This window comes from Tenrec ecaudatus, chromosome 11, assembly GCF_050624435.1.
Source record: "Tenrec ecaudatus isolate mTenEca1 chromosome 11, mTenEca1.hap1, whole genome shotgun sequence".
Lineage (NCBI taxonomy): Eukaryota > Metazoa > Chordata > Mammalia > Afrosoricida > Tenrecidae > Tenrec > Tenrec ecaudatus.
In genome coordinates this window covers 86,149,408-86,176,216 of record NC_134540.1, presented here as the reverse complement: position 1 = coordinate 86,176,216, position 26,809 = coordinate 86,149,408, and the positions used below count along the sequence as shown (strand labels likewise).

The 26,809-nt window shown below is 47.8% G+C and overlaps 1 protein-coding gene across 3 annotated transcripts in view; it reads left to right on the top strand.

The window, feature by feature from the left end:
- The first annotated feature begins 11,308 nt into the window (after nucleotides 1-11,308).
- Nucleotides 11,309-26,809, top strand: part of TFDP1 (transcription factor Dp-1) — a 107,459-nt gene continuing 91,958 nt past the window's right edge. The window contains exons 1-2 of one of the 3 annotated variants that reach the window (XM_075563386.1): nucleotides 11,309-11,462; nucleotides 13,603-13,678. In XM_075563386.1, the coding sequence (XP_075419501.1) occupies nucleotides 13,667-13,678 (12 nt within the window). In that variant the 5' untranslated portion in view covers nucleotides 11,309-11,462; nucleotides 13,603-13,666. Of the gene's footprint in view, nucleotides 11,463-11,483; nucleotides 11,590-12,096; nucleotides 12,243-13,602; nucleotides 13,679-26,809 lie in introns of those variants that run through there. The other 2 variants (XM_075563389.1, XM_075563387.1) reach the window with 2 other exon arrangements.

The window sequence follows — 26,809 nt, the reverse complement described above, 5'->3', positions numbered from 1 at the left end:
CATGAGATGTCAATAGGATCAGGTATCAGGCAGCAAAGACCCAGAACAAAAAATCATATCAGTGTGAATGAGGGGGAGGGTGGAGTGTAGACCCAAAGCCCATCTGTAGACAATTGGACATCCCTCACAGTAGGGTCACAGAAAAGAGACAAGCCAGTCAGGGTGCAGTATATAACACCAATGAAACATGCAACTTTCCTCTAGTTCTTGACCCCATTTCTACTTCACAAATCTAGCTAGGCCAGACTATGTACACTGGTACACAACACAGGGAATCCAGGGCAGATAAACCCCTCAGGACAAATGAGAGCAGTGATACCAGAAGGTTAGGGGGAATTTGGTGGGAGAAAGGGGGAATTGATTACAATGGTCGACATATAACCCCCCTCAGGGGGAGGAACAACAGAAAAGTGGGTGAAGGGAGACAGTAGTTGATGTAAGACATGACAAAATAATAATAATTTATAATTTTTCAAGGGTTGATGAGGGAGGGAGGGTGGGAAATGGAGGGGGGAAAACCGAGCTGATACCAAGGGCTCATGTAGAAAGAAAATGTTTTGAAAATGATGTGATGGCAACAGATGTACAAATGTGCTTGACACAATGGATGTGATAAGAGCTGTAAGTTTCCCCAATAAAATTATTTTTTAAATGTACAAGAAAGAAGAAAAAAAAAGAACAAAGAAAAAGATCCAAGTGGATGTCAGAGAGACTTTAACTTGCTCTTACTTGGAGTGTAGCGAAGGCAAATAGAAGAAAATGTGAAGGTCAAGGGCGAAACAGAACATTTCAAAGGGTAGGTCAAGAAGACAAAGCCAAATATGATCATGAAATGTTCAAAGACCTCGAGTTTGAAAACCACAAAGGAAGAACATGCTCAGCATATCTGAAACCGAAAGAACTCAAGAAAAAAATTTAAGCCTTGAGGTGTAATATTGAAAGATTTCTTGGGCAAAATATTGAATATTTACAAAGAAGGTGGAAAGAATATACAGAGTCACTGTATCAGTAAGAACTGGTCAACATCCACCCATTTCACGAAGGAGCATGAGTAAGAGCTAATGGTACTGAAGGAAGAAGTCCCAGCTCCGCTGAAAGCATTGGCCCAAACCAAGGCTCCAGGAATCGATGGGCTTCAAACTGAAATGTGTCAGCGAGCTGATGGAGCACTGGAAGCACTCGCTCACCTGTGCCAGCAAACTTAGAAAACAGCTATTTGGCCAACTGACTGGAAGCAGTCCATACTTGTGCTCATTTTCAAACAAAAGTGACCTAACAGACTGCTCAAATTATAGAACAATATCATTGACATCACATGCAAGTAAAATTTTGCTGAAGATCATCCAACAATGGTTGCAGCAGAATATTGACAAAGAGCTGCCAGTGGCTCCGGCCACATTCAGAAGAGCCTGGGATATCACTGGAACCAGGGATATCGTTGCTGATGTCAGACGGATCTTGGCTGAAAGCAGAGGATGTCAGAAGGATGTTGACATGTTTTACGGACGGTGCCAAGGCATGGGCTGTGTGGATCAGAGCAAACTATGGATAGCGCTGAGAAGAACAGGAATGCCAGAACACTTCATAGTGCTGAGTGGAATCTGAACAGGGATGGAGATGATGATGTGAACAGAGCAAAGGCATACTGCACGGTTTAAAGTCAGGAAAGGTGTGCATCAAGCTTGTATTTTCTGACCATACTTATTCAATCTGTATGCTGAGCAAATAATCACAGAAGCTGGATTCTATGAAGAAGAATGAAGCATTAGGATTGGAGAAAGGTTTATTGACAACCAGCGATATGCAGATGACACCACCTGGTTTGGTGAAAGTGAGACGTGGATGCACTTGCTGACGAAGATCATACATTACAGCCTTCAGTATGGATGCCAAGTCAACATAAAGGAGATAAAAATACACACAAGTGGACCGATAGGTGATATCATGAGAAGTAAGAAAAGATAGAAGCTATGAAGGATTTTGTCTTGCTTGGCTCCACAATCAATGCCCAGGGAAGCAGCCGTCAAGGGATCAAATGGCACATTACTTTGGGTCAATCTGCTTGCTGCACCAAACCTCTCTGAGGTGTTGAGAAACATAGACGCTTCTCTGAGAACTGAAGTGTACACAGAAGACCAAAGAAGAGCGGATGCATATGAATTATGGTGTGGGGAAAGAAATAGAGAGTACCATGGGCTTCCCAAAGAACAAACACATCTGACTCGAAAGATGTACCGCCAGAATTCTCTTTGGAGGCAAGGGTGGCTAGAGTGCCTCTCACATACTGTGGACGTGTTATCAGGAGAGACCAGTCTGGGGGAAAGGCATCACGCTTGGTAAAGTAGAGGAGCAGTGAAGGAGCGGAAGGCCCTTGACAAAATGAATTGACACGGTGTCTGCAACTGGGAGCTCAAACATAAGAACAATTGTGAGGATGACGTGGGACCAGGCAGCGTTACATTCAGTTGTATACAGCGTCCCTATGAGTCAGAACCAATTGGACAGCACCCAACACAAACTACTACCATCCCCCACAGACCCGATGAAACTCTGCCGTTATAACACTGGACTCTGGAGCAAGCAGTTCCTGTGAAACTCAATTTGTAACTCCCCCCAACAATAGTTGTAAGTCATCCCAACAATAGAGGCATTGTGCAGTATCCAGTGGTAGTGGTATCCCAACCAGGTGATAATTCAGTGGCCCAGCTTCTTTGATTCTGGCCTGGTATTCTGTAGCTATCTTTCGGTTTACATTCATCATCTGACATCTGCACTAAGTTTTCTGATTGCTTTGTTTCTTTTCACTGAAGTCCTAGTCTCATGTCTTTCTCTAGCTTGTCCTCTGTAACACCCTGCGATTTAGTTAACTACGACATGGGTTCCTTTGCGTCAATTACAAGAGACCGCTCATTGATTCCCAGTATCTGTACGCCATCATTTTCTTCAAATGCTTTGGTGGTTTATGACTGTCCAGAATAATGACTGTCAAGCATCGCTGATAGCCAGGTGTGAAAATGGACTAAATTCTTATTAGTGGGACATAAACTGTTAAGAGCTTTCTCACGATGTATTTGTCTGCGCGTGTATGCACAAACACACAGACACACACAGAGTCATTGCCCATCTCAAATGTCACCTCTTTTCTGAAGCCTTTCCTAGTTGCCAATAGGAGAAATGTTTCTGATCTTGTGCTTTGTTGGTCTTCCCTCTACCTCCCGTCGTGAATGTAGTGCATCTTTTTCTATAATATTTAATTGCACATAATATTTAACAGTATATGGGTAGGTCTCTCCTCTTGGCTCTGGATCACCCTGTCTGTACCTTACTGTTCTGTATAAAGTCAGTACCCAGGGTAGTGTCAGGCACATACTGCGAGCTAAGCAACACTGGCCAAGTGAGGAAGTCAGGAAAGGTAACACTTTTGAAACTGTGGTTTGCTTTATAACAAAGAAGTACATTTTAAATCTAGTTATTTCTTAGCTAAGGATATGAAGTATCACAGAAACTAGGATTACTGATGGAAGGTAATTTGACTTCCCTTAAGTTTGGTTTCATTGTACCTGGGGACCTCTAAGATCTCTTGCAGATGAGCTCCTGTGGATTTGCAAGGTAAGTGGATGGGTCTTAGACAAATGGCCGAAATGATCAAGTTAAACATCAAGCAAAGTTTCTTAAACAAAATGATACTCAAGGCTCCTGCTGCTGGGTTCACTTCTGGCTGGGAGTGCTAAGTGGATTCTATCTCAGAAGGAAACTTTATAAGGGGAAAATGCATCTTTAAGTGTTACATGGTAGGGCTCCCTAGAAGAAAATAATCTTGATATCATCTTAGTCAGAGCAATGTCAAGTTAGAAGGAAGGAATGCTCTGAGAGCTATGGAATTAAATGCCAGTGGAATGAAAAGGATTTCCTTTCTTGCAAAAGCCAAAGCAATGTTCAGATGAAAATGTCTAAATCTTAGGCAAAGCCAGTCATATAAGTTTGGGTCAATTTGATTTTTAAAAAATGCTGTGATCCTGGAGAATGTGTCAAACCCAAGAGATCAGTTTCCAAGGACCATGGCATTAGCTGATAAAGCATCTGTGAATGTCTTTAGTGCACAGCTTAAAGGACATAATCATGTGATAGTGTCAAGGATGGATGGACTAAAAATTTTTTTTAATCATTTTATTGGGGGCTCATAAAACTCTTATTACAATCCATACATCCGTTCATTGTGTCAAGCACATTTATATAATTGTTGCCATCATCGTTTTCAAAACATTTTCTTTTTACTTGAGCCCTTGGTATCAGCTCCTCATTTTTTTCCGCTGCCTCCCGCACCTTCCCACCCTCATGAACCCTTGATAATTTGTAAATGATTATCATTTTGTCATGTCTTACATTGACTGATGTCTCCCTTCACCCCCTTTTCTGTTGTCCATCCCCTTGAGGGGGGAATTGTTATAGGTAGATCATTGTGATCTGTTTCCCCTGTCTTCCCCCACCTTCCTCTTCCACTCCTGGTATGGTTATTCTCAATATTGGCCCTGAGGAGTTTATCTTTCCTGGATTCCCTGTGTTTCCAGCTCTTATCTGTACCCGTGTACATGCTCTGGTTTAGCCAGATTTGTCATGCAGAACTGAGGTCATGATAGTGGGGTGGGGGAAAGTGCTAGAGAACTAGAGGAAAGTTGTATGCTTCATTGGTGCACCCTGACTGGCTGATATGTTTCATTGGTGCACCCTGACTGGTCCAGTTTCATATACTGCACCCTGACTGGCTCATCTCCTCCCCACGACCCTTCTGTAAGGTGATGGATGGACTAAAAATTTTAAGAAGCAGACGTTTGCATTGGAAACTGTAACATGAAATAATGAAATAAGAAAGGCTGGGTGGGGTGGGGAAGGAAAAGTAAAATGTCTTCATATGTTTAAGTGACAGCATGAGGGTTCCCGAATTTCTAAATGGTGGAGTCTAAAAGTGGTTGAGGATGGTGATCGCTAGGGGATTTATCTTGAGTTTACTTAAAAATTGTAATACACATAAATAGCCACAGATGCTTTTAATTATATTTTACCAAAGACTGAGAAAATGATACTTGTCTTTCTTCATAAGCACCAAGAGCACCAGTCCCCTTCCCTGCCTTCCTAAGAGGTCTAAGAGCTCTTCTAGATGAGTGCTTATGGATTTGCAAGGAAGTGGATTTTAGCATCAACAGTGTGATCCAAGAAGGCTGAAAAACAAAGGAAGTGGTTTAAGAAAAGACCAGTATGATTTAAGAAGGAAACCACAGACATATCTCATATTTAACAAGCGAATTTATCATTAAAAATTTCAAAGGATTGGAAACTATTCTCTCTTTCCAGGACAGTTTGATGGTGTTGGGAGGAGGGGTGGGTTTGTGTCATATCCTAAGATTCAACAGAGCAGAAACCTCTCCGGCGAAGGAAGGGTGAGCTTTGGGGAGGTGAGTGGTTTACCTGATGAAATTCTTTTTAATTTTTTATTGTGATTTGAGTAAAAGTTTACAGAGCAAATTGGTTCTCCACTCCGCAATCAGATACATTTTGATTTGTGACATTGATTGGCAATCCCCACAATGCAACCATCCTCTTCACGCTTCCTCCCTGTGTCTTCCCTTTCCATCCCTTCTTCTTTCCTGCCTTCCGAGCGTTCTCCCTGGGAAGATGTTGCCCTTCGATCTATTGTTGGTTGCTTTAAAGGCAGTGGACTTGTCCGGTACTATTGTTCACGTTATAGGCCCATCTAGTGTTTGGCCCCGCCCCTTGTCTGTTGGTTGTGTGTTGCTGTGATGCTGGAAGCTAGGTCACTGGTATTTCAAATGCCAGCAGGTTCACCCGAACTGAACAGGTTTCCGCAGAGCTTCCAAACGAAGAACAGACGACGAAGAAAGAATAGGCTGTCCACTTCTGAGGAATTCACCACTGACACCTTCTCGAACCATGGTCAGGAACTGAAAACTTGATGAGCAGAAGCAGGACACAGTCAGAGAGAGTGCGAGAGGGTGGTCCCCTCTGGTCTGAAGGCACTCAACAGATGACTGAGAAAGATGCCTTCTCGAAGTGTAGCTGACACAATGACACACGGGCGGAGTAGAGCCTGTCAGGACCTTCCTTTGCTGATGGGGCACCACTCAAAATGAGATGCAGCCGCTGCAAGCAGCAGTTAAAATTGCAACTTGGAACGTACAAAGTGAACTGTGTTCAACACTGTTCTCCAGCACCATAATTTGAATGCACTGAGTCTTCTTCTGTCTTCCTTATTCAAGGGCCAGCTTTCACATTCCTAAGAGACCATGGAGAATACCATGGCTTGGGCCAGGCCACCTTACTTCTCAAAGTAACCTCATTGCTCTTAAACCCTTTAAAGAGGGAGGTCTTGTGCAGCAGATTTACCCAAAGCAATGCATCTTTTGATCTCTTGACTGCTGCCTCCATGATCATGATCCAAACAAGACGAAATCCTTGACAACTTCTGTCTTTTCTCCATTTATCATGATGCATTCTTTCCAAATCAGCTCTTGATGCTTCCTGTATCATTCAATATTTTGCCCATAGAATCTTTCGATATTGCAACTTGAGGTTTGCATTTTCCCCACTTAGTTCTTTCAGTTTCAGCTATGTTGAACATTTTCTTCCTTTTTGGATTTCTAACTCTAAGTCTTGTGCTTTTCATGAAATACTTGGCTTTGGCTGCTCTAGCTGCCCTTTGAAATTTTCTGCTCTTCTCTGTGCCAGATGGGGAGAGATCAATCATCATTACACTTTAGTTGGCTGCTCACAAGATTTTAAGACCCCAGTCATGACTAACCAAAGTTGAAAATACAACATTGTCTCTGTGAACTATGTCATGCCGATTAATGATGACTTTCTTTTAATGAAACACAGAGTAGAACCATTTCCCTGTAGTATCCTGACTCATTATGGCAAATCTCATGCCCATATACAAGTCAATATCTGGCCCAAACAATGTAGAGCTGAATGGCAGCCATTGTGATATGAATCACGTCAATATGTTTACTAATTAATGTACACTTAAGATCCATGCTGAATGTGAAGTATTAGAGAAATACTGGGTGTTACGGGCCTGCTCTACCTTGGTAGCACACGTGATTATATACTCTGCTGGTAACTGAAGGTTGGACATTCGAGTTCAAAAGGAGTGTTTTGTGATACACTTCTGAAAACGCAGTCAGAGATAACCATACAGAGCACCGTTTTACTCTAAAGCACAGGGGGTTGCCATGAATGGAAAATAACATAACAGCAACTGAGTTTTAGGGGCGAGGAGGAGGTTCTTAGACTACATCATAGCAATTGGATCCAAAGTTTGTTTTTTTAAAAATCATTTTATTGGGGGCTCATACAACTCTTATCACAATCCATACATACATCAATTGTGTAAAGCATATTTGTACATTTGTTGCCCTCATCATTCTCAAAACATTTGCTCTCCACCTAAGCCCTTGGCATCAGCTGCTCATTTTACCCCCTTCCCCGCCTCCCTCATGAACCCTTGATAATTTATAAATTATTATTTTGTCATATCTTACACTGTCTGACATCTCCCTGCACCCACTTTTCTGTTGTCTATCCACGAGGGAAGAGGTTATATGTAGATCCTTGCAATCAGTTTCCCCTTTCCACCCTACCCTCCCTCCACCCTCCCGGTATCGCCACTCTAGGCACTGGTTCTGAAGGGATCATCTGTCCTGGATTCCTTGTGTTTCCAGTTCCTATCTATACCAGTGTACATCCTCTGGTCTAGCCAGATTTGTAAGGTAGAATTGGGATCATGATAGTGGGTGGGGAGGAAGCATTTAGGAACTAGAGGAAAGTTGCATGTTTCATCATTGCTACACTGCACCTTGACTGGCTCGTCTCCTCCCTGCGACACTTCTGTAAGAGGATATCCAGTTGTCTACAGATGGGCTTTGGGTCCCCAGTCTGCACTCCCCCTCATTCATGATGATATGATTTTTTGTTCTTTGATGCTTGATAACTGATCCCTTTGACACCTCGTGATCACACAGACTGGTTTGCTTCTTCCATGTGGGCTTTGTTGCTTCTGAGCTAGATGACCACTTGTTTACCTTCAAGCCTTTAAGATCCTAGACAGTATATCTTTCGATAGCCAGGCACCATCAGCTTTCTTCACCACATATGCTTATGTACCCATTTGTCTTCAAGGATCATGTCGGGAAGGTGAGCATCATGGAATGCCAATTTAATAGAACAAAGTATTCTTGCATTGAGCAAGTACTTGAGTGGAGGCCCAATGTTCATCTGCTACCTTAACACTAAACCTATAAATATATGCACATAGATCTATTTCCCCATCCTCATATATAAATATATTTACATATGTACATGCCTGTATTTAGACCTCTATAAATGCCCTTTGCCACCCAGCTCTTTCCTTTATTTCCTTTTACTTTCCTCCTTTCCCACTATCATGCTCAGTCTTCATTTGGGTTTCAGTAATTCCTCTTGGTTACATTACCCTTGATCATGCCCTACCAGGCTACCTACACCTTCCTCACCAGTGATTTGGATCACTTGTTGTTCCCTTATCCCTGGGTTTGTTAACACCACTTCCTTTCCCCCACCTCCCCATCTCCTATGTACTCCCCCCAACCGTTGGTCCCGTTGTTTTCTCCTCCAGATTGTTCATCCAGCCTATCTTATTTAGACAGACCTGCGGAGATAATAATATGAACAAAAACAAGACAGAGCAAAACAAAGCAACAAAACCAAAACAATAACAACAACAAAAAGCCAATGACAAACAAACAAACAAAAAAATCTGTAGTTAGTTCAAGGACTGTTTCTTGACTTTTAGGAGTTTTTCCGGTTGAGTCTGATGGGGTGCCAAGCCCTGGCCCCAAAGTCTATTTTTGGTATTCCCTGGGACTTCATTGCTCTGTTCCCCTTGCTGTTCTGTTGTATGCCCTTAGTGTTTTGCCTCTGTGTGGTGGGATGCGATAGTGTGCAATTCCCATACTGTGTCTCCAGTGTTGTCCCCTGTAGGGCTATGGGTCAGTGAGGGATGTCGTGTCTCATAGTGGGGCCAGCCATGTGGTCTTCTCTGTGGATTGGCTGCTCTGAGCAGGAATATCGTCCTTAAGGCTCGGTGGGCCAGGATGTGCTCCACTCTCTCTTCCTCTCCCTTTATTTGCTCCCGTGTGCTCTCATCAGTCACATCCCTCTTCCTGAGCTGCAGCTTCAGTGCTGTCCTCTGAAATAAATCCTTCTGGGGGGAAGGAGCAGGTGTCCACCTAGTTGGGATTGGAGCTGCCCCCTCACACCTCGGATCCAAAGTTGTAAAGTGAAGGAAGTGGCCAAAATTTTTGTTTAATTTCTGTTTTTGTTTGTTTGAGGGAAACTTATTTGTCACTAGTGACTCCAAATCCATTTCAATTTTACTTTTGCTTTTTTTTTTAAAGCTACTCAGGTTTGAGGGATAAAAAATTTGGAAGGATTTTAAAAAAATTAAGTCAGAAACATACTATGTATACTTACAGAGATTATTTCAAGAAATGAAATCAGCAACAATATCCTGTTAAACCCTCAATATATGTGGGGTTCTCCATACACACCCTGCCCCCCACTCATCCTTTCATTTTCCCATGCAAAAATTGAGCAAGAATTATGCGCTGTCTTTTGTTAACACAGAAATGGAAGCTTTCTGTGGGATAGAAATTTTACCCCCCTTTCCACAAGAGCTAGAACCTAAGTGAGCTATCAACAAGCATGGATGGCCTGCAAGTTCAGAATATTTTGCTACAATAATTTTTATGCCGAAATTAATTCAAGTAGGAGCCCCTGGGGGGTGCAAAAGGTGAACTCTGCTCAACTGTGTTCAGAAAAGCTGGAGGGACAAGCTCACTCCGAGGTGCTTTGGAAGAATGGTTTGGTGATCTGCTATGTACAACTGGGCCACCTGAAAACCCTGTGGAACACAGTTGTCTTCTCACAACATATGGAGCTGTCATCGGTCAGAATGGCAACTAACAATAACACCATCATCTGTAACCATGACGGAATTATCTGAATCTTGGATTTGTAGGGAAGCGGTGTGAGGTTGCCTAGTATGATTTTAACTTTGTGCCTCCCTGCTTTCAGGGTGAGGTTTGCTGCTGGGATGTCCACACCGAGAAGCTCGCAAAAGAGCTTCATTTAAGGTTGGATATCCAAATTGAGTTTAAAAAATATATGTATATTTATATACATACATATATATATATGAAAGATAAGAAATGGAGCTAGGAAAATGACCTGAGGACAAACTAGAGGACAATTGGTTCTGAAACCATGGAAACCTTCCACGGGATGAAGAATTGTATGCATGTCACAGTGATTGGCAGGATTTGCCTTCCAATCATCTTTTATTCAACTCCTCCAAGGTTTCTTTAAACACCCATTGTGTGTTCACCTACAAGCAGAATATGAAGATTTCTGCTATTAGCTTGTCTTCAAAGAAGCCTATGTTAATTAAATTGCGAACATTCTAAAACAAGTGAACAGAGATTTAAGGGGTCAAGGCATTACTAGAAAAGCAGAAGTGGGCGTAATCAGCATAAAAGTAGTTAAATTGTGAAATCATGCTAAGTGGGGGTGTAATGTAATAATAACATGTTGCACATAGCGAGCGCCTTTGGTCTGTGCACCTCAAAGTACTTTGCAAACGTTAATTATGCACTGCACGAGGCGGCAGAGAGGGCGGGCGGCGGGTAGGGCTTGGACACTGCAGCCTGATGTAGCGCTGCACTTTGGACCCCATACATCAGTCAACGCTCCGTTGTGTAGCTGGCCTTCCACGGTCGAATCCCGTCCGAGGCTTGAGCGGTGGTGTGATTGAGGTTGTGGTTAAGTCTCCAAACTAGCGATGAAGCCCTTCCTGCAGTCCCATCAAACTGGGTTGCCCGGTTTTTCCCTCCGGAACTCACTTCCGGGATGCCTCCCCGGCTGGCACCGAAGGATGCCTGGAATTGTTTGGAATTTGGGTTAAGGTTGGGCGTGGGCGCGGACAGGCGCAGTGACCCGGCCGGGCGTCTGCCGGCTCCGAGCCGCACCGAGGCGGCTGGCCGGACGCGCAGTTCCCGGCGGGGCGCGCACGCCCGGGTCGGCAGCCGCTTCCGCGCCGCGCGCCCTCCTGCCCGCCGGCGAGCGGCGGCACACGGTCGCGGCCGGGCTTCCCTCCCTCCGGGGCGCGCGCACACGCTCTGCGCCCCTGTCCCCGGCGCCGGGCGGGGGCGGAGCCGAGCTGGCGGGAGGAGGCGCGGAGGGAGGGAGGGAGCCAAAGGCGCGAAAACGGCGCGCAGGCGCGCCGAGCTCCCTGAGGCGGAGCGCGCGGGGGTGAAACTGACACTTTGGGCCAGTCTCTATGGGGCCGCTCGTGGCCGCACGTCACCGCGCTGCCGGCACGTCACGCCTGCTCGACGCTCCCGGTACAAAGTGTAAGTTTCAATTTTTTTTCCCCCGGTGCCGCTGCTCCTGGGCCCACCGAGTGGCGCGGGAGCGGAGCGCGGGTGCAGCGCGGTCGGGCCGGCGCGGCCGGGACTCCCCACCCCCCGCCTTCCTCGCGTGAGTGCGGGGCCGGGGCCGTGGGGCCCTGAGCCGGGGCCCCCCGCACCTCCACCCCCAGCCCGCGCGGGCGCCGGCCGCAGAGCCAGGTGTGGCGCGCCGGCCCCCGCCACGCTGCAGACCGCCGGCGGGTGCGCGCGGGCCCGGGGCCGCCGCCGGGGCTGCGGGCGTGGAGGAGGATGCCCTGGGGCGGGAACCCCGGGAGGATGGAGCTGGGGGAGGACGCGGAGCCGCCGCTGGCATCGCGGGAGGATGGAGCTGGGGGATGGGGCGGAGGGCAGGGCGAGCAGCTGGTCCTGGAGGGAGGGGGCACCCGGGGCGGGGGGGGGGGGCGAGTGCGCGGACGCGGGGTTGGAGAGGCGGCTGGCTCGGGGCGGGCCGGGGTCGGGCGGCCGCCTTGCGCAGGGGGCGGGCCAACGGCGGCGGAGGGGCTGCCCCGGCCGGACTGGTCCGCGGCAGGCCGGCCCCTTGGCCCTGCCCCCGCCTCGCCTCGCCTGCGTGTGGGCGCCGCGCGCACGGCTCAGTGTCTCCTTGGGGCTCTTTCCTGGTGTGCTCTGTGTGCGTTGCACATGTGCAGTCGGGAAGCCTTCCCCCACCCCGCACCCCCGCGCCGCCGCCGCTGCCGCGCCTCATTGTAGCCGCTGCAGTTAGTGGTGGGCTGCGGGGCTCGCCGCCTCGGGTGGGCGGGTGGGGGGTGGGCGGCCGGGGGCAGGAGGCGCTCTCCAGGTGACTGGACCTGGGCTGTAGGATGTGGGATGGGGGGTGGGTGCGGGAGGGGTGGCAGACGCGATTGGGCGGGAGAGGGCCTGAGCGTGGGGAGCGGGGTCTTGCGGGACTGCTTGCTGCCTGGGCGGTGAGGAGGGGGCTCGGGACCCGTGCTGGGGGGTCCCCTGGTGGGGGGCAGGCCGGGCAGCTGGGCCGGAGCTAGGCCCGCCGGGCCCTGGAGGAGCATCGTCGCGCGCCCCTCGGCCACCTTGGGGGTTCGGGGCCCGGGGAGGGGCTGGGGGGCGCCTGTTGCCCCGTGGTGCACCCGGCGGCGGGCGGCGGGGCTGCAGAGCTGCCGGCGGCTGCGTCCCGGGCCCGAGCGCGCCGCCCGCGCTCAGGGCCCGGCGGCTGCACGGTCCGCTCCGGCCTGCAGCGAGCGCCTTCGGGAGGGGACGGGGAGGGGCTGACCCCTCCTCGGATCTGGTCCTTTCGGGAGCTCCGGGCCCAGAACTGCCGGTTCCGGTGGCGGGCGGGGGAAGGGAGGCTGCTTTCGGTGGAGGCGGCTCCTGAGGCCTAGTGACAGGTCCGACGGAGCCGGGACCGGGCGGGCTGGGGGCGTGGGGGCTGGGCAGGGGTGCCCCGAGCAGTTCTCGACTCCGGACTGCCGAGGGTGAGGCTCACCTGTCAGAGTTCCCGGTCTCCCGCCGACTTGGACCCCGGAGCTGGAGAGACTAATCACAGCGGAGGAAGCCCCTCAAAGTTCTTTTGGGACGACTGCCCCTGCGTGCCTGTGTGCCTGTGCTGAGACATAAAGCCAGTTACACTCCGCTTAGGTGGATGCGTGGGATCGGGCATGTGTATTTGTGCCCGGGTGTAGAGCTGTACATGAGATGGATGTACCCATGAGTGTAATTGTGATTGTGCTTTAGCGACGTGACTAACCGCCATGTATGTGAAGGGGTTATCCTTAGCCATTATGTCTTTGCATGGGTGGAAAGTTGGGGTGCTGTAGGGAGGATTTTAGGTAGTGGAATTTTTATATTTTGGTGGTTTATCGTCCGTTTTACCAAATACAAAATGTATTTTTCATTTGCTGAAAGGACTTTCAAAGTCCTAAGGATAGGAATTGTTTCTGCCGGTGCCACTCTCAGGGACTACGTGTGTGCATTTGGGAAGGAAGGTTCTTGTACCCTGGAAGCAGAGTCGGAGCGGAGTGGTGGTGGGGAAAATTGTTTTCCTTAAGATGTGACATATTATTATTAACTTTTTTCATGCTTACTCATTTCTTTTTTTCTTCCTTCTTGCCAGAAAAATCATTGTTTCTTCTCTGGAGGGCGAACAGTTAGAGAATTGATTTCACGGATCTGGTAACATGGCAAAAGATGTAAGTATATTCCATTCATGTTACAAACGAATGTTGACTTAGTTTTAATGACGAGAAAATTAGGCAGCCCTGAATTCTTAGCAGTATTCTGACTTTATTTCAGAACAACAACACATAAACTATGGTAGTGTTTATTTTTAAACTTCTAGAGCTGTTGAAACTTCTAGATAAAAAACAACAACAAAGAAATCTAAATTTTAAGAGCCTTTGTGGAAATGTGTGACTTGCTTGTCCGCGCTGTGTTTTCTATAACCTTGAATGCCTGGTGGTAAATGCTTAGGAAGGCTGAATGGTGGCCACTTTCAACATTTTCTTCATCTTTTCAGATTGTGCAATGGATAATTTTGAATATGTTTCTTAAAAAGCCCCGTCCTTATCTAAAGAAGGTGGAACATAAGCAATATGTAGCCTATGGTGGGGGCTCAGCAGTTGTTGACTTCAGACCCTTCTTCTGACGTGTAGCAGAGAAGGGTTGTAACTCACTGAGGTCTTACTTGGAGTACAGAATGACCCCAATCTTAGGTCATAAGCACTGCAGGCCAGTAGGTGTTTTGTGCAGGAAGCGGGAAGCTAAATGTTGAGCCGTCACTTTTCCTCCTGGGGGAGAGGAGCGTGGGGAACTTTCATGATTATTGAGATGTGCTGAAAAGTGCAGGTTGGTTTAGCTCTTGTGGTGTTCATCCTGAAACTGTAGAATCGTCTTCTGGATGCCCTTCCTGGCTTGTTTTAAGAAGCGAGCTTTTAGGTCTGAAAAACATTTATTTTCTTGGTTCTGCACTTCTTTACTGCGCTGTGTGATATCCATTAAATTTACTCACACACCAGGTCATCTTCCTTACTTCTTCATTGAAGGTGTTGTAAGGAGGAGCTGTTTATTTACTTATTTTATTTTCATTGTTGGAAGTGCAGCTCAGACATAAACTGCCTCTGTCTGGGACACAGCTATATGCATGCAGTAAAATGCATTCCTATCTCCAGAACCACATAATGGATCTTACGCCTTTTCACAAAAGAAACGCTGGTGGCTCAGTGGTTAAGTGCTCTGGCAGCCGGAAGGTTGGCAATTTGAACCCAGCAGCTGCTCGCTGGGAGAGAGGTGTGGCGCTCTGCTTTCTGTGAAGATCCCCAGCCGCAGACCCATGGGGTAGTGCTACTCTGCCCGATAGGGTCTGTGAGTCGGAACTCAGCCACAGAGCACTTCTTTTTTAATTGCCTATCAGTTTAGAGGCCATTAAGAATGACCAGAAAAAAGAAAAGGTTTTGTAGAATACACCGCACGTTCTCTAAACTTCAGACTCACTTATATATTCCCTCATGTTAGACAGGATGCCTGGCTTCAAGCACTTAGGGTTTAATTTAGTTGAGAAGACATGTACATGAGCACTTGGACCCTTTTTTGGTTGTTTTTTAAAGTCCTAATCTTGTTATGTCAGATGATACGTATCGTTTCTAAGTGTACTAGTCACTGTACTTGTCACCAAACCAAAAACCAATTCACTGCCACTGAGTGCATTCTGACTCCTCTAGGACAAGGTGGAACAGACTCGATTTCTGAGGCTATAAGGTTACCAGAGTACCAGGCCTCTTCGTTCTCCTGCGGAGGGACTGGTGGATTTGAACTGTCGACCTTGTGGTTAGTAGCCCAAGGTGTAACCACTACGCCACCAGGCCTCCCGTCAGGGGTCATGTCCTATATTCTTATATGCCCCCCCCCAATGCAGGGCATGGAGTAAAATTACTCTGTACCATGAGGTGAGTTACATCCTCTACGTTTGCAGCAGCAGGTCCTGAATCCCTTTGCTGTTAGTCATTTCTCTGTATTTTATGGTTTCTGGGAGCCGAGTTTATTTTCTTTGGTGTTGTGATTTAAAAAACTGGAGGAGAAGGAGAGGCGCGTGGGTTTTGAGGCCCTCGCTGATGCTGCATTTATTTAATTTGGACCTCCCGCGTGCCCAGGTCTGAGGGATGGGACGAGGCGGCAGGGCCTTCATTCCCTAACTGTAGGGAGAGAAGCACAAACAGACTCGTGTCCTGCGTTGATCACTGCCAGGCCAGTAGCACCCGCAGAGCGCCTTGTCAGCCAGCAGCGTGGGGACTAACTGGGAAGGGGCTGGGGGTGGTCTGCTAGCTTCCTTAGCTTGCTTGGGATTCCCCATGGCAGTGTCGGGAGGAAGTATTATGATTAGGATTGTTGGGATATTATTGACAGGCAACCATCTTTCTAGCAATGTTAGGAAGCCCAGTGTGCCTGGAACCCAGGTTTCCTGAGGGGTATAGTAGGAGGTCAGGCTAGAGTTGCAGATTGTGGCCAAGGAAAGGAATTTGGCCTTTATTCTATTTTTTCCCCCTCCTCTCTTTTTTCAGTGGGGTTGTGACATTTGAGCTTGAGGAGCATGACTCGGGCAGCACATGTTGGAAGGGTAGATAGAGCAGTAGATAATCTTTAAAAAAAACAAGTAGTGGCCCACACACTAAATCAACCCTACTGCCATCGAATCGATTCCCACTGGTAGCAAGCCTCCTCAGGTTTCCAAGACTGTCCATTTTCATGGGAGTAGACCATCGCCTTTCTTCCCAGGAACGGCTGGCGGGTGTGAACCACCGACCTCATGGCTAGCCGTCCATGTGCTTCCCCCACTGCCACCAGAGGAGAGTCTAACAAGAGGTGGGAGCAGAGTTGCTCTGGCTGCCGTGGGGTGGGGCTGGAGACGAGGGCACTGTGTCTTCCCGCTGAAGCTTTGCCGAGCTCTAAGGGGCTCTAGTGGAGTGCCAGTGGAGAGAAGAGGGAGGCTGTGCAAGGCCTGCGGAGCAGAGCAGGCCCTGGGTTAAGGCTCTGGTCGTCAAAATGAGTAGGCGGGTCAGTGCAGCAGTCAGCTACAAAGCAAATGGTTGGTGCCTTGAACGTCACCCGGAGGTGCCTCAGGAAGACCTGGCGATCTACTCCTGAAAGGTTGCAGGCATTTTAAACCCTGTGGAGCACAACTGTACCCTAAAACAGGTGGGGTCGTTAGGACTTGGAAACAACTTGATGGGAAGGGATTTGGTTTCTCTTTTTGTGGGTCAAGGCGGAACAGTGTGCACTTGAGGTGCGGTGGGTAGGGTGGGAGATTGGACAGGTTTCGGTGAAAAGGATGAGGGAAAAATGACTTGGAAGCTTTCTGACTTGAGTGACGACATCAACCGTGGTTGCCAAGCTCGGAGAATTAGAGAAGATTGGCAGTTTGGGGGAAGGCTCCTAGCGGGGAAAATGGCTCCATAGGAGGGAGAGGCCCGGCAGTCGATTGAGGATGAGGATCCAGGATTTTTTTTCCAAAAATTTTATTAGGGGCTTATACAACTTTTATACAATCCATACATACATCAGTTGTGTAAAGCACATCTATACATTCTTTGCCCTCATCATTTTCAAAATATTTGCTCTCCACTTAAGCCCTTTGCATCAGGTCCTCTTTTTACCCCCTCCCGCCCCGCTCCCCCCTCCCTCATGAGCCCTTGATAATTTATAGATTATTATTTTGTCATATCTTGCCCCATCCGACGTCTCCCATCACCCCTTTTCTGTTGTCCGTCCCCCAGGGAGGAGGTCACATGGTAGATCCTTGTAATCGGTTCCCTCTTTCCAACCCACTCTCCCTCTACCCTCCCAGTATCGCCCCTCATACCCCTGGTCCTGAAGGGATCATCCGCCCTAGATTCCCTGTGCCTCCAGCTCCTATCTGCACCAGTGTACATCCTCTGCTCTATCCAGACTTGCAAGGGAGAATTTGGATCATGATAGTGGGGGGTGGGGGGAGGAAGCATTTAGGAACTAGAGGAAAGCTGTATTATTCATTGGTGCTATATTGCACCCTGACTGACTCATCTCCTCCCCTAGACCCCTCTGCAAGGGGATCTCCAGTGGCCGACAAATGGACTTTGCGTCTCCACTCTGCACTTCCCCCTGCATTCCCTATGCTAAGATTTTTTTGTTCTGATGATGCCTGATACCTGATCCCTTCGACACCTTGTGATTGCACAGGCTGGTGTGTTCTTCCATGTGGGCTTTGTTGCTTCTGAGCTAGATGACCGCTTGTTTACCTCAAGTCTTTAAGACCCCAGGCGCTATCTCTTTTGATAGCCGGGCACCATCAGCTTTCTTCAACACATTTGCTTATGCACCCATTTGTCTTCAGCGATTGTAGAGGATCCAGGATTTTGTATCACTGAGTAGTAGGTGATGAAAGAGGTGGGAAGTGTTGGTGAGTTTTAAATGGAGGGTCAGCTTACTGTGGGAGCAGCAAGGCTGAGTGCACAAGTTTGGCTTTTAAGCAGAGTGGAGAGAGAAAAGCAGAAAGCCAAACCCGCTGCTTTTGAGGCATTCCGGCCTCGGCAACCCCATGTGTTACAGAGTAGACCTGCCCCTCGGAGTGTCCCTGGCTGGTAGGTTTGCCAGAGTGTTCTTCTGCAGCACCTCCGCGTGTCGTCAGACCACCCACCTCTACATGTGCAGTGGAGCACAGACCATTTGACCCCTTTAGGGAGTAGGTGCGAAATCCAGCCGTGGGACCAGTTCTACTTTGAACAAGGGAGAATTTGGGTCATATTGGGAGTGTTTCCTCAAAGCGATTTGAAAGATTTTTTTTTTTTTAAGATGGCTACTTCTTGGTTATGTCTTCTTGATCAAAAGGCATATAGTATCACGTAGTCTTCTGGGAAAAAGGCACACCCACACAAAATCCCAGAAAGCCAAGCTTTTTGTGCATCTTTGACGCCTTTGTAAGGACTTTTGGTGGTTCTACTGGGTCAGCATTGGGCCGCTGATCACAAGGTTGGCAATTCAAACCCACCAGCCACTCTGCTGGAGAAAGAGGGGCCTTTCTGTGCCCATTAAGAAGTAGCCTCAGAAACAACAGAGTCCACCTGGAAGAAGCACACCAACCTGTGTGATCATGAGGTGTCGATGGGATCAGGTATCAGGCATCAAAGACCCAGAACAAAAAATCATATCGATGTGAATGAGGGGGAGTGCGGGGTGGAGACTCAAAGCCCATTTGTAGGCAATTGGACATCCCCTTACAGAAGGGTCACAGGGAGGAGATGAGCAAGTCAGAATGCAGTGTAGCAACGAGGAAACATGCAACTTTCTTGTAGTTCTTTAATGCTTTCTTCCCCCCACTGTCATTACCCCAATTCTGCCTTACAAATCTGATTAGACCAGAGTATGTACATGGGTACAGATAAGAGCTGGAAACACAGGGAATCCAGGACAGATAAACCCCTCAGGACCAATATTGAGAATAGCCATTCCAGGAGGGGAAAGGGAAGGTGGGAGGAGAAAGGGGGAAACTGATCACAGTGATCTGCATATAACTACCCTCCCAGGAGGACAGACAACAGAAAAGCGGGTGAAGGGAAACCGGTCAGTGTATGACATTAAAAAAAATTTTTTTATAAGTTATCAAGGGTTCGTGAGGGAGGGAGGGGGAAAATGAGAAGCTGATACTAAGGGCTCAAGTAGAAAATGTTTTGAAAATGATGATGGCAACAAATGTACAAATGTGCTTGACACAATGGATAATAAGATTGTGATGAGTTGTAAGAGCCCCCAATAAAATGATTTTTTAAATTTTAAATTTTCAGACACGTTTTAGCTATGAGTTGGAATTGACTCGATAGCAGTGGGTTTTTATTTCTTTTTTTTTTAAATTTCACAGTACAATGTTAACGCGAGCCAGGTAGGCTTGTTTTTCTCCTCATAAAAAGTCGGCCCTGTCTATCTTAGTTATTCCTGCTGAAGCGTGAATGCCGTAACAACTCTTTACAAACTGTACAGCATGACATAAAAAAGTATGGCAGCACATATGTTTTGTTTGTGCACCCATGTATGTCGACTTTACTGGGCGTTTGACAGATGTGCACCAGAAAGTCCATTTGCGAAAGGTTACAGCCATGGAGCTATGGTGCCAGGGAGCTGCTTAGAGGTGCCTGGTGGTGGCCATGGGTCCGAGCTGACTCCGTGGCCCCTAGTTTGGTTTTGGCTCTGTGTGTCCAGTGTGGGGTATACAGGGGCTGTTGGGGGTAGCCTAACCCTGCTTGTAGGACACAACGAGTGGGAAAGCCGTCATTCAAGTGAGCGGAGACCTGCACGAAATGAGCAGGGTACGGAAGGAGAAAAACAGGTGGGGGTCGCCTGCAACGATGTGGCAGTTTAGCTGAATTCTGGAGGATGGAGACAGCAAGAAGTGGCATGTGTCCGAAGACCTAGAAGTAGGAGGTGAAGGTGATAGAAGGTTGAAAGTTACAGGGTTCGTTTGAATGAGCACTAGCATAGATTATGAAATTTCAAATTTCTGTTTTAAAATAGATAGATTGCAATTTTGAAGATAATGGGATAGAATGAACCAAAGCTCTTTTGTTTAAAAGACTCAAGCCATATTTCTAGGTGATTTTTAGCTAAAATAGTATACACTCCCCTTTGATTGCAGTTGTATTTTTGAGTGTATTCTAAACTCTAGCAGAACAATAGGTTTGGGTAGGTCATTTATTTAAGACCTGCTTATGAAGTTCAGAAATACCCTTTTCTTTGTCCCCGTCCCCCCCCCAAGTCATTGTATGACTGGTTAGCACCATCAGGGACTTAACTAGACTAGACAAAAAAGGTGCATCTTGGGTGGTAGGTAAAAGTTGAGGCTGCGCGGGCGACTAACCCATAAGTACCCTTTTGTTTGGGAAGCTTGAGCCGGGTCTGACTGGGTAAGCAAAGAAAAGCCAGGTGGTGTTTCTGCCCTCAGGTGTATCCGTCTTTGATTTTACATCGGAAAACCCACCTGTAGAAATTAAATTGGCATACTTTTGCAGTAGAAAAATTCAACTCGGCGCCGTGGTTTCTTTGGGCAATATATGGAGGGAGGAGACAGGCATAGAACATTCAAACAATATAGAAGCCTAGACACATGAAGAGTAAAAGTAGACCTCCAACCCCCGCCCACTGCCTAACCACCCCTGAGACTCACAGAGATGTGGGATAGCAGAAATTGTGGGACAGTGTTTCTCACTGGGATTGGTGTTGGGATTTTAGGCAAGATGTTTCTTGGCTGTGGGGACAGTCTGTCTTGATGCTTGCCCACCCTTAGGAATGTCAGTCATGCCACCCCCACGGGGGGGGGGGGGAGGTGCATTCTGGCAACCTGAAATAAGCCCCCTCGCTTTGCACATGCAAACACCACCTAGTAAAGTCCCTCCGAGAACTCTGGAAACTCTTCATCTCCTTGTCGGCTGGGGGGAGCCTCCTGATAGGACTGCACGTCCCTGTCGAAGGGAATGTGTGCTGGCCCCTTGGCCTCTGCTGTGACACAGGGTGCCACAAGGACCACTCTTGGAATACTTTTTAAGGAATTCCTGCAGAGAAAACGCTGAGCCGGCAAAAGGGCACGGACTTTATCCATCTTGATAGATGATGCCAAGCTGCTCCTCAAGGGAGTCTTGTCACCCGAAAGGATGGGAGGGCGTTGGTCAAGACTAAGGCCTTGGCGGAGCACTAATTAATTAAAAGCGGACTCTGTGTACTCAAAATTGCAATTGTGCGAAGTGAAACCTGGAAGTCACCAGGAGGAAGGGAGAAGGGAGAAAGACAGACACACAAGCCCCAAAAGAATGACTGACTGCCAGCAAGCACTCATCCTGTTGCATTGTTCCTCCTCCAGCCCCATTGTTTCTTTTTCTAATCTGTGACCACTGATAGCAGTCTCAGCATGTGCAAAACTGTAATTATAAAGGAACGCCAAGGCAGCTGTAGTTCTAGAATTAGAGCTGCAAGGGACCGTTGGGCCATGCCTGCGGATTACATCAGAGAGAGTGGCCAGAAAGGTTAAATTACTTTCTGAAGGTCACTTGGCAGTGGCCGAGGATGGCTAGAACCCGTGTCTTCAACTTTGGTTCCAGGGTTTCCTGAGCAAGCCAGGCTTGCCATAGGCCCTTGGCAAAGATGCGCCCACTTAGCACGGTCACGAGAAATGCCCGGGACCCTAACGTGAGCGCTTACTTCCCTCTCTCTTCCTCATTGACTTCTCCATGTATTTGCTTGACTTATTGTGTCTTTCTGAGCTGGTCAAATATCCTGAAGGTTTGTAAATAAAAAAGGCAGTAGAGAGTTAATTAGCACAGTGCTACTGCCAAGAGTTGCCGGAGTGCAGTTGGGCATGGATGCAGTCGGCAGACCTGCGGTGGTGGCCTGTGCCCGCGATGCCGCTGTTGTGGGGAGAAGGATGAAGTGAGTCCTTAGGTGATGGGGGCTGTGTGGTAGACAGAGACTTTGGACAGCGTGACCCCTCCCCCCCGCCCTAAAGAAAGAGTGAAACCTGGCGCAAGGGCCTCTGGAAGTTAATTGCTCGCGCCTCTGTTTGCCACCACATGCTCTGTCATGCCAGTTTGTATGCTGGGAATGTGTGGGGAGATTGATGTGAGGGGTAAGACCGAGAGTCTGAAGACCAAAGGAAAAGACATCATATAAGCTGAGCTTTGGAGTTAGGATATAATGAGGCCTTGCTTAACACCAATGAGCTTATCTAAAAATATATATACGGGCTATCATTTTACAGAGCTGGATGATGAAATTCGGGGCTGAAGAAATCAACCTCATAGAGCAATAACCTAGCCATTTCCTCCCAAGTCTTTGATGAAATGAGTTCTGGGAACAAACGCTAACTCAGTCTTCTAATGCAATGTTTCTTTTTGAGTCCCCTCAAGAAGGAAGGAGGGTAGTAAATTTAGCCCGCTCAGGTTTAAATATTGGGGTTGGGGTACTGGGGGGTCTATGTGCTGTGCTTTCCCCTGCAATCATAAGCGTTTCCTGGGCCATGCTGAAATTTTTTTCTTCCCCTGGAGAGGATGAAACTGGAGAGCTCTGACAGCATCCCGAAGCAGAAACTTAGAGCTTCATGACAAGCGTTGCCCCTGAGACACTGCGTTGTTAATCAGAGTTGTATACGGACACTTTGGTATAAACCCCAAAAGAGACAAAGGGCCTCTTTACTTGACTCTTTTATTTCCTCCTCATGCATCCAACTCCGTCTTTTTTAGCTTTATATTTTTGGTATTTAAAATTAGACCTTCCCTGTTCATTATAAAAGTTTGAAATTTTTCTTTGGGCTTCGAAGCCTAGAGCCCTTAGGACATATTACAACTTTTACATCCTCTGTAGGTGACTTACCCCATATGTGTGTGTGTGTGCATTTTTCCTAGAGCATTCAAACAACTGTACCTTACTTGCAGTGCAGTTTTACATTATTTGGCACATGCACTGTGATTCTGTGCTTTGCTTAGAGAAAAGAACTCGCCCAAACACACCAGGGTTGCAGAGCAGTAGGTTGAAATGGGGTTCCTGGGAGAATGGGGACAGTGGGAAGGCTGGGCCACACCATGACATAGGGGCCCTTCCCTGGGGGTGGGGGGGGTGGCCACGAAGAGAGCCAGTGCTCTGGGGCGTGGTGAAGGGATAAATTATATGAGGTTCCCCCCACCCCCACCGGCCCCCCAGTATTTTCTGACTGAAATAATGATAGTTCTTAGATCATGGGCTAGCAGAGAGGATGAATCCTGTGCCTGTGTGCGTGGCGTGGTTGTCCGTCGCGGGCCAGTTGGCTCTGGCTCAGTATGAGTCCCATGTGGAGACTGTGCAGACATTGCCTGGGCCTCTGCCACCTGCACAACCCTGGGCAGTGTTCGCTGTTGCTGGAGCCACCACGTCGCCCATCTCGCCGAGGGTTTTCGCTCGCCTTTGCTGGCCCTCCGCTGCAGCAAACATGACCTCCTCCGGTGACCGCTCCCTTTGGTGACCTGTCCAAGCCTCGAGGGCAGTGTTCTGCTTACCCATTGGCCTTTCATTGACCAATTTTTGCAATTGCACAGCTACGCCTGCCTTCCCAGCCTGCCGGACAGTCGGTCTGGAAGCTTCCCTGAAGGCAGTGTTGTTACGTGCCGCCGTAAGCCTTCCTCGGCCCGCGTGGGCTGGGTGACTGGCCGAGAATCTCACAGACTCCCAACTTTACCTTGGGGATTGCCTGAGAATGCTGGACAGCCTTGGGCTCGCTCTCCTCAGGCCGGAAGACTCGTTTTGAGGCGAGCGTAGCTGCTGTTTACCGAGTCTGGTTGGGATTGCGCGCCCGAGTCATCAGTTCATCCAAATCCTCTGGACCCCCAGCCCATTTCTAAAAGGAATTCTGGGTTGGTGCAAAGAAAGCACGGTGCATCCCCAGTGTCTTCACCTCGGCAGTGGCCTTGAGCACACCCGGGTGCTCTTCGCCCATTGAGAAAGTCACAGTACCTAGGATTTTAACAGCGAGACCGTATAGATGGCTTTGATAAACAATAAGAAAGAACAGGGAATCTGTGCTTGTAGATCAGAGACTTGAAAGGGGGTAAGATCAAGAAGAGTCGGACTTTTCCCGCAGTGCTCCCGCCTCACCCGCACCCCTAAGCGCTGCCTCCTGACTCCCTTTCTGGATGCCTCCTGCTATGTCCCTGCCCGGCCCCGTGACGCGTCTGCGTGAGCCCACCTTCAGTATTTCATTCCGTGATGGAGATTCGGTGACTTTCCAGATTTGCTCTGTGTGATTGCAGTCTAGTCTCAGCCCACATCGTGAGGTTTTGTTTTTAATCGAGTGACCCATCGCCGCCGTTTCCTGGTGCTCCGTGCATTTCCACGGCAGAAAGGTGAAATGGCTAAATTCAGGCAATGTTTCTGCTGATCGCAACGTGAGTGTTGGCTTTCGGAAATTTGGGAACTCTAGGAACACACAAAGCAGAAAATGAAAGTCATCGGGCCCATGCCTGAGAGGAATTGTTGACAGGGAGTGTGTTTCTGCAGAGTTTTTATTGGTCATTATATAATACGTACATTTGTTACACAGATTTAAGTGTGCTATGCATTTCATTTCCACCCTGCTTCTTTAATAGTTCTTGTGTTTCTCATGTCAAATCATTGTTTATTTTCCCCCTACTGGGTTATTTTCTATGGCTGTATGTACCTGAGGGAGAGAGATGGGACTTTAGTTGTGGTCTCAGGAACCCGCACGGGCAGTTCCACCCTGTCCTGCAGCGTCACTCTGAGTGGGCATCGACTCGATGGCAGTGCGCTGGTTTACGTTTTTTCAGTATGGTACGTAGATGTTCTTTTACTTGACATGGTGGGGAAATGCACATGGTCATTCGTTGGAAAGGTGAGTTAAAGCGAGACATTATGAAAGGTGGCACATGATTAGACGTTTCACCTCCAGTTCAAACAGATAGACGCATGCATTTGGGTGGGAATGAAGGCTCTTTTCTGTGAGAGTGGGTCTCCTTATTTGAGTTTTTTGCATACGTGTGCCCATAATACCCGATTTTGATTTCTTCAGTGGGTGGAGAACTTAAAAGGCATTTAAAGACAATGAATGCACCCTCTTAGATTGTATGGGTATGTCCATGCACATCTGTCTGTCCGTTGATCTATCTACCTGTCATCTATTTCTGGGTCCTCCCCCTGACTTTCAGATTACCTTCCTGTGCCAACTCCCAACAGCAGTTTATTTTTCAGCAGTTTGCTTTTATCAAAGCTTTTTAAAGCATTCCAAAAAAAAAAAAATCTTTTTTGGACCGAGCTTTATCATCCTTTTAGTGCTTACTCTGTCAGTCTCCAAAATACTTCATTAAAGTGATATAATGATAACAAATGCAACTGTCATGAATAGCTGTTTAGAAATGAACGCCAGGAGCCTTGGATGTCTCGCAGCACAAAGGGCAAGCTCTCGGAGATCACCCCAGAAGCCCCTAGTGTTTGACAGGAGGAGAGAGGTGCGGCGGTCAATTTGGTGAAGCAGTTAGTGGGGTTCCGAGGGCCTCTGCTGTCTGGATGTGCCAAAAGAAGCTACCCAGGGGCCCAGTTGGATGGTCTTCTCGGATTTGCCCAAATCCGTGATGTGCTCCTTGGGGTAAATCCCTTGGATGTTTCATCGTGCTTGCGTAGACTCTTGAAGATAAACTGGCAAGTTATTTCCCAGAGAGAGTCTACCAGTTTATGCTTATTTCCATCAGACTCTGGGGGAACCCTTGTGGATGCTGGAGGAGGGTTGGTGGTGCAGTGGTAAACAACTTGGCTGCTCACTGGCTGCTCCCCAGAAGAAACACGGGTGACTGTTTGCTTCCTTAAAGGCCTTAGAAACCCTGGAACAGTTCCTTTAGGATCAGTGGATTAGAATCCACACATAGGCATTGGGTTTGGTTGGAACATTGAACTTGATAACAATTTGGAAACCCCCCAAAACTTGCTCAGTCTGATAGCCAAAAAAACAACTCCCTGCCATCCTGTCCATCCCTACTCATGGCAGCTGTGTAGGACCGGGTGGAACTGCCCCGGGGGTCCGAGACGGCCCGTCTTTACAGGAGGGGAAAGACTTCTTTGGAGTGCTGGTGACTCAGTTTGACAGGTGAGGCTATACATTGTGCACGGTTTTACTTTGCATTTCTCTGATGAGAGAGCGATCGTTTTCCTTGTTAAAAACAAACAAAAAAATCTCTGAATTGGTGCTTATTTTTTTCTATTTGGGTGTTTATTTCCTATTGATTTGCCATCTTTGTACATTACAGGCGTGAAACCTTTGCCCATACCACAGCCACTTTAAGTTTGCTTTCGCCGTCCCATGGGAATTGGAATATAAACCCAAGGAGAACATACCTTGACTTCTAAAATTCCATACAGATAACTCTAGATAGTTCAAATGCTTTTTCCTTGATTTGGTTAATTAGTATGTATGTTGCTCGTCTGTATTTAGAATTATCATTGAAGACTCTTAAAGCTTCTTCTAAAAATCTGTTAGAGACAGCTTGTTTGAGACAAATCATTGCATTAGGTCTGTCCACAGCAGCAACCTGAAAGCTAAGATCAGATGGCAGTGGAGTCTCAGGACAGTTTCAACATTCCTTTTCGGATACCCTAGTGGACCTCCCCCCTCCGCCCACCCCCAACACACACAGTTGGCTTGGCCAGGAGGGAAGTAACAACATTAAACAATCTCACAAGGTTTTGCAACCCCAGAGAGCTTTGAAATCTCTTGTCTGTAGACTGAAGTATCAGCAGAGCACAGTTCCAGGCAGGAAGTGGAGCCTGCCAAGGGGAAG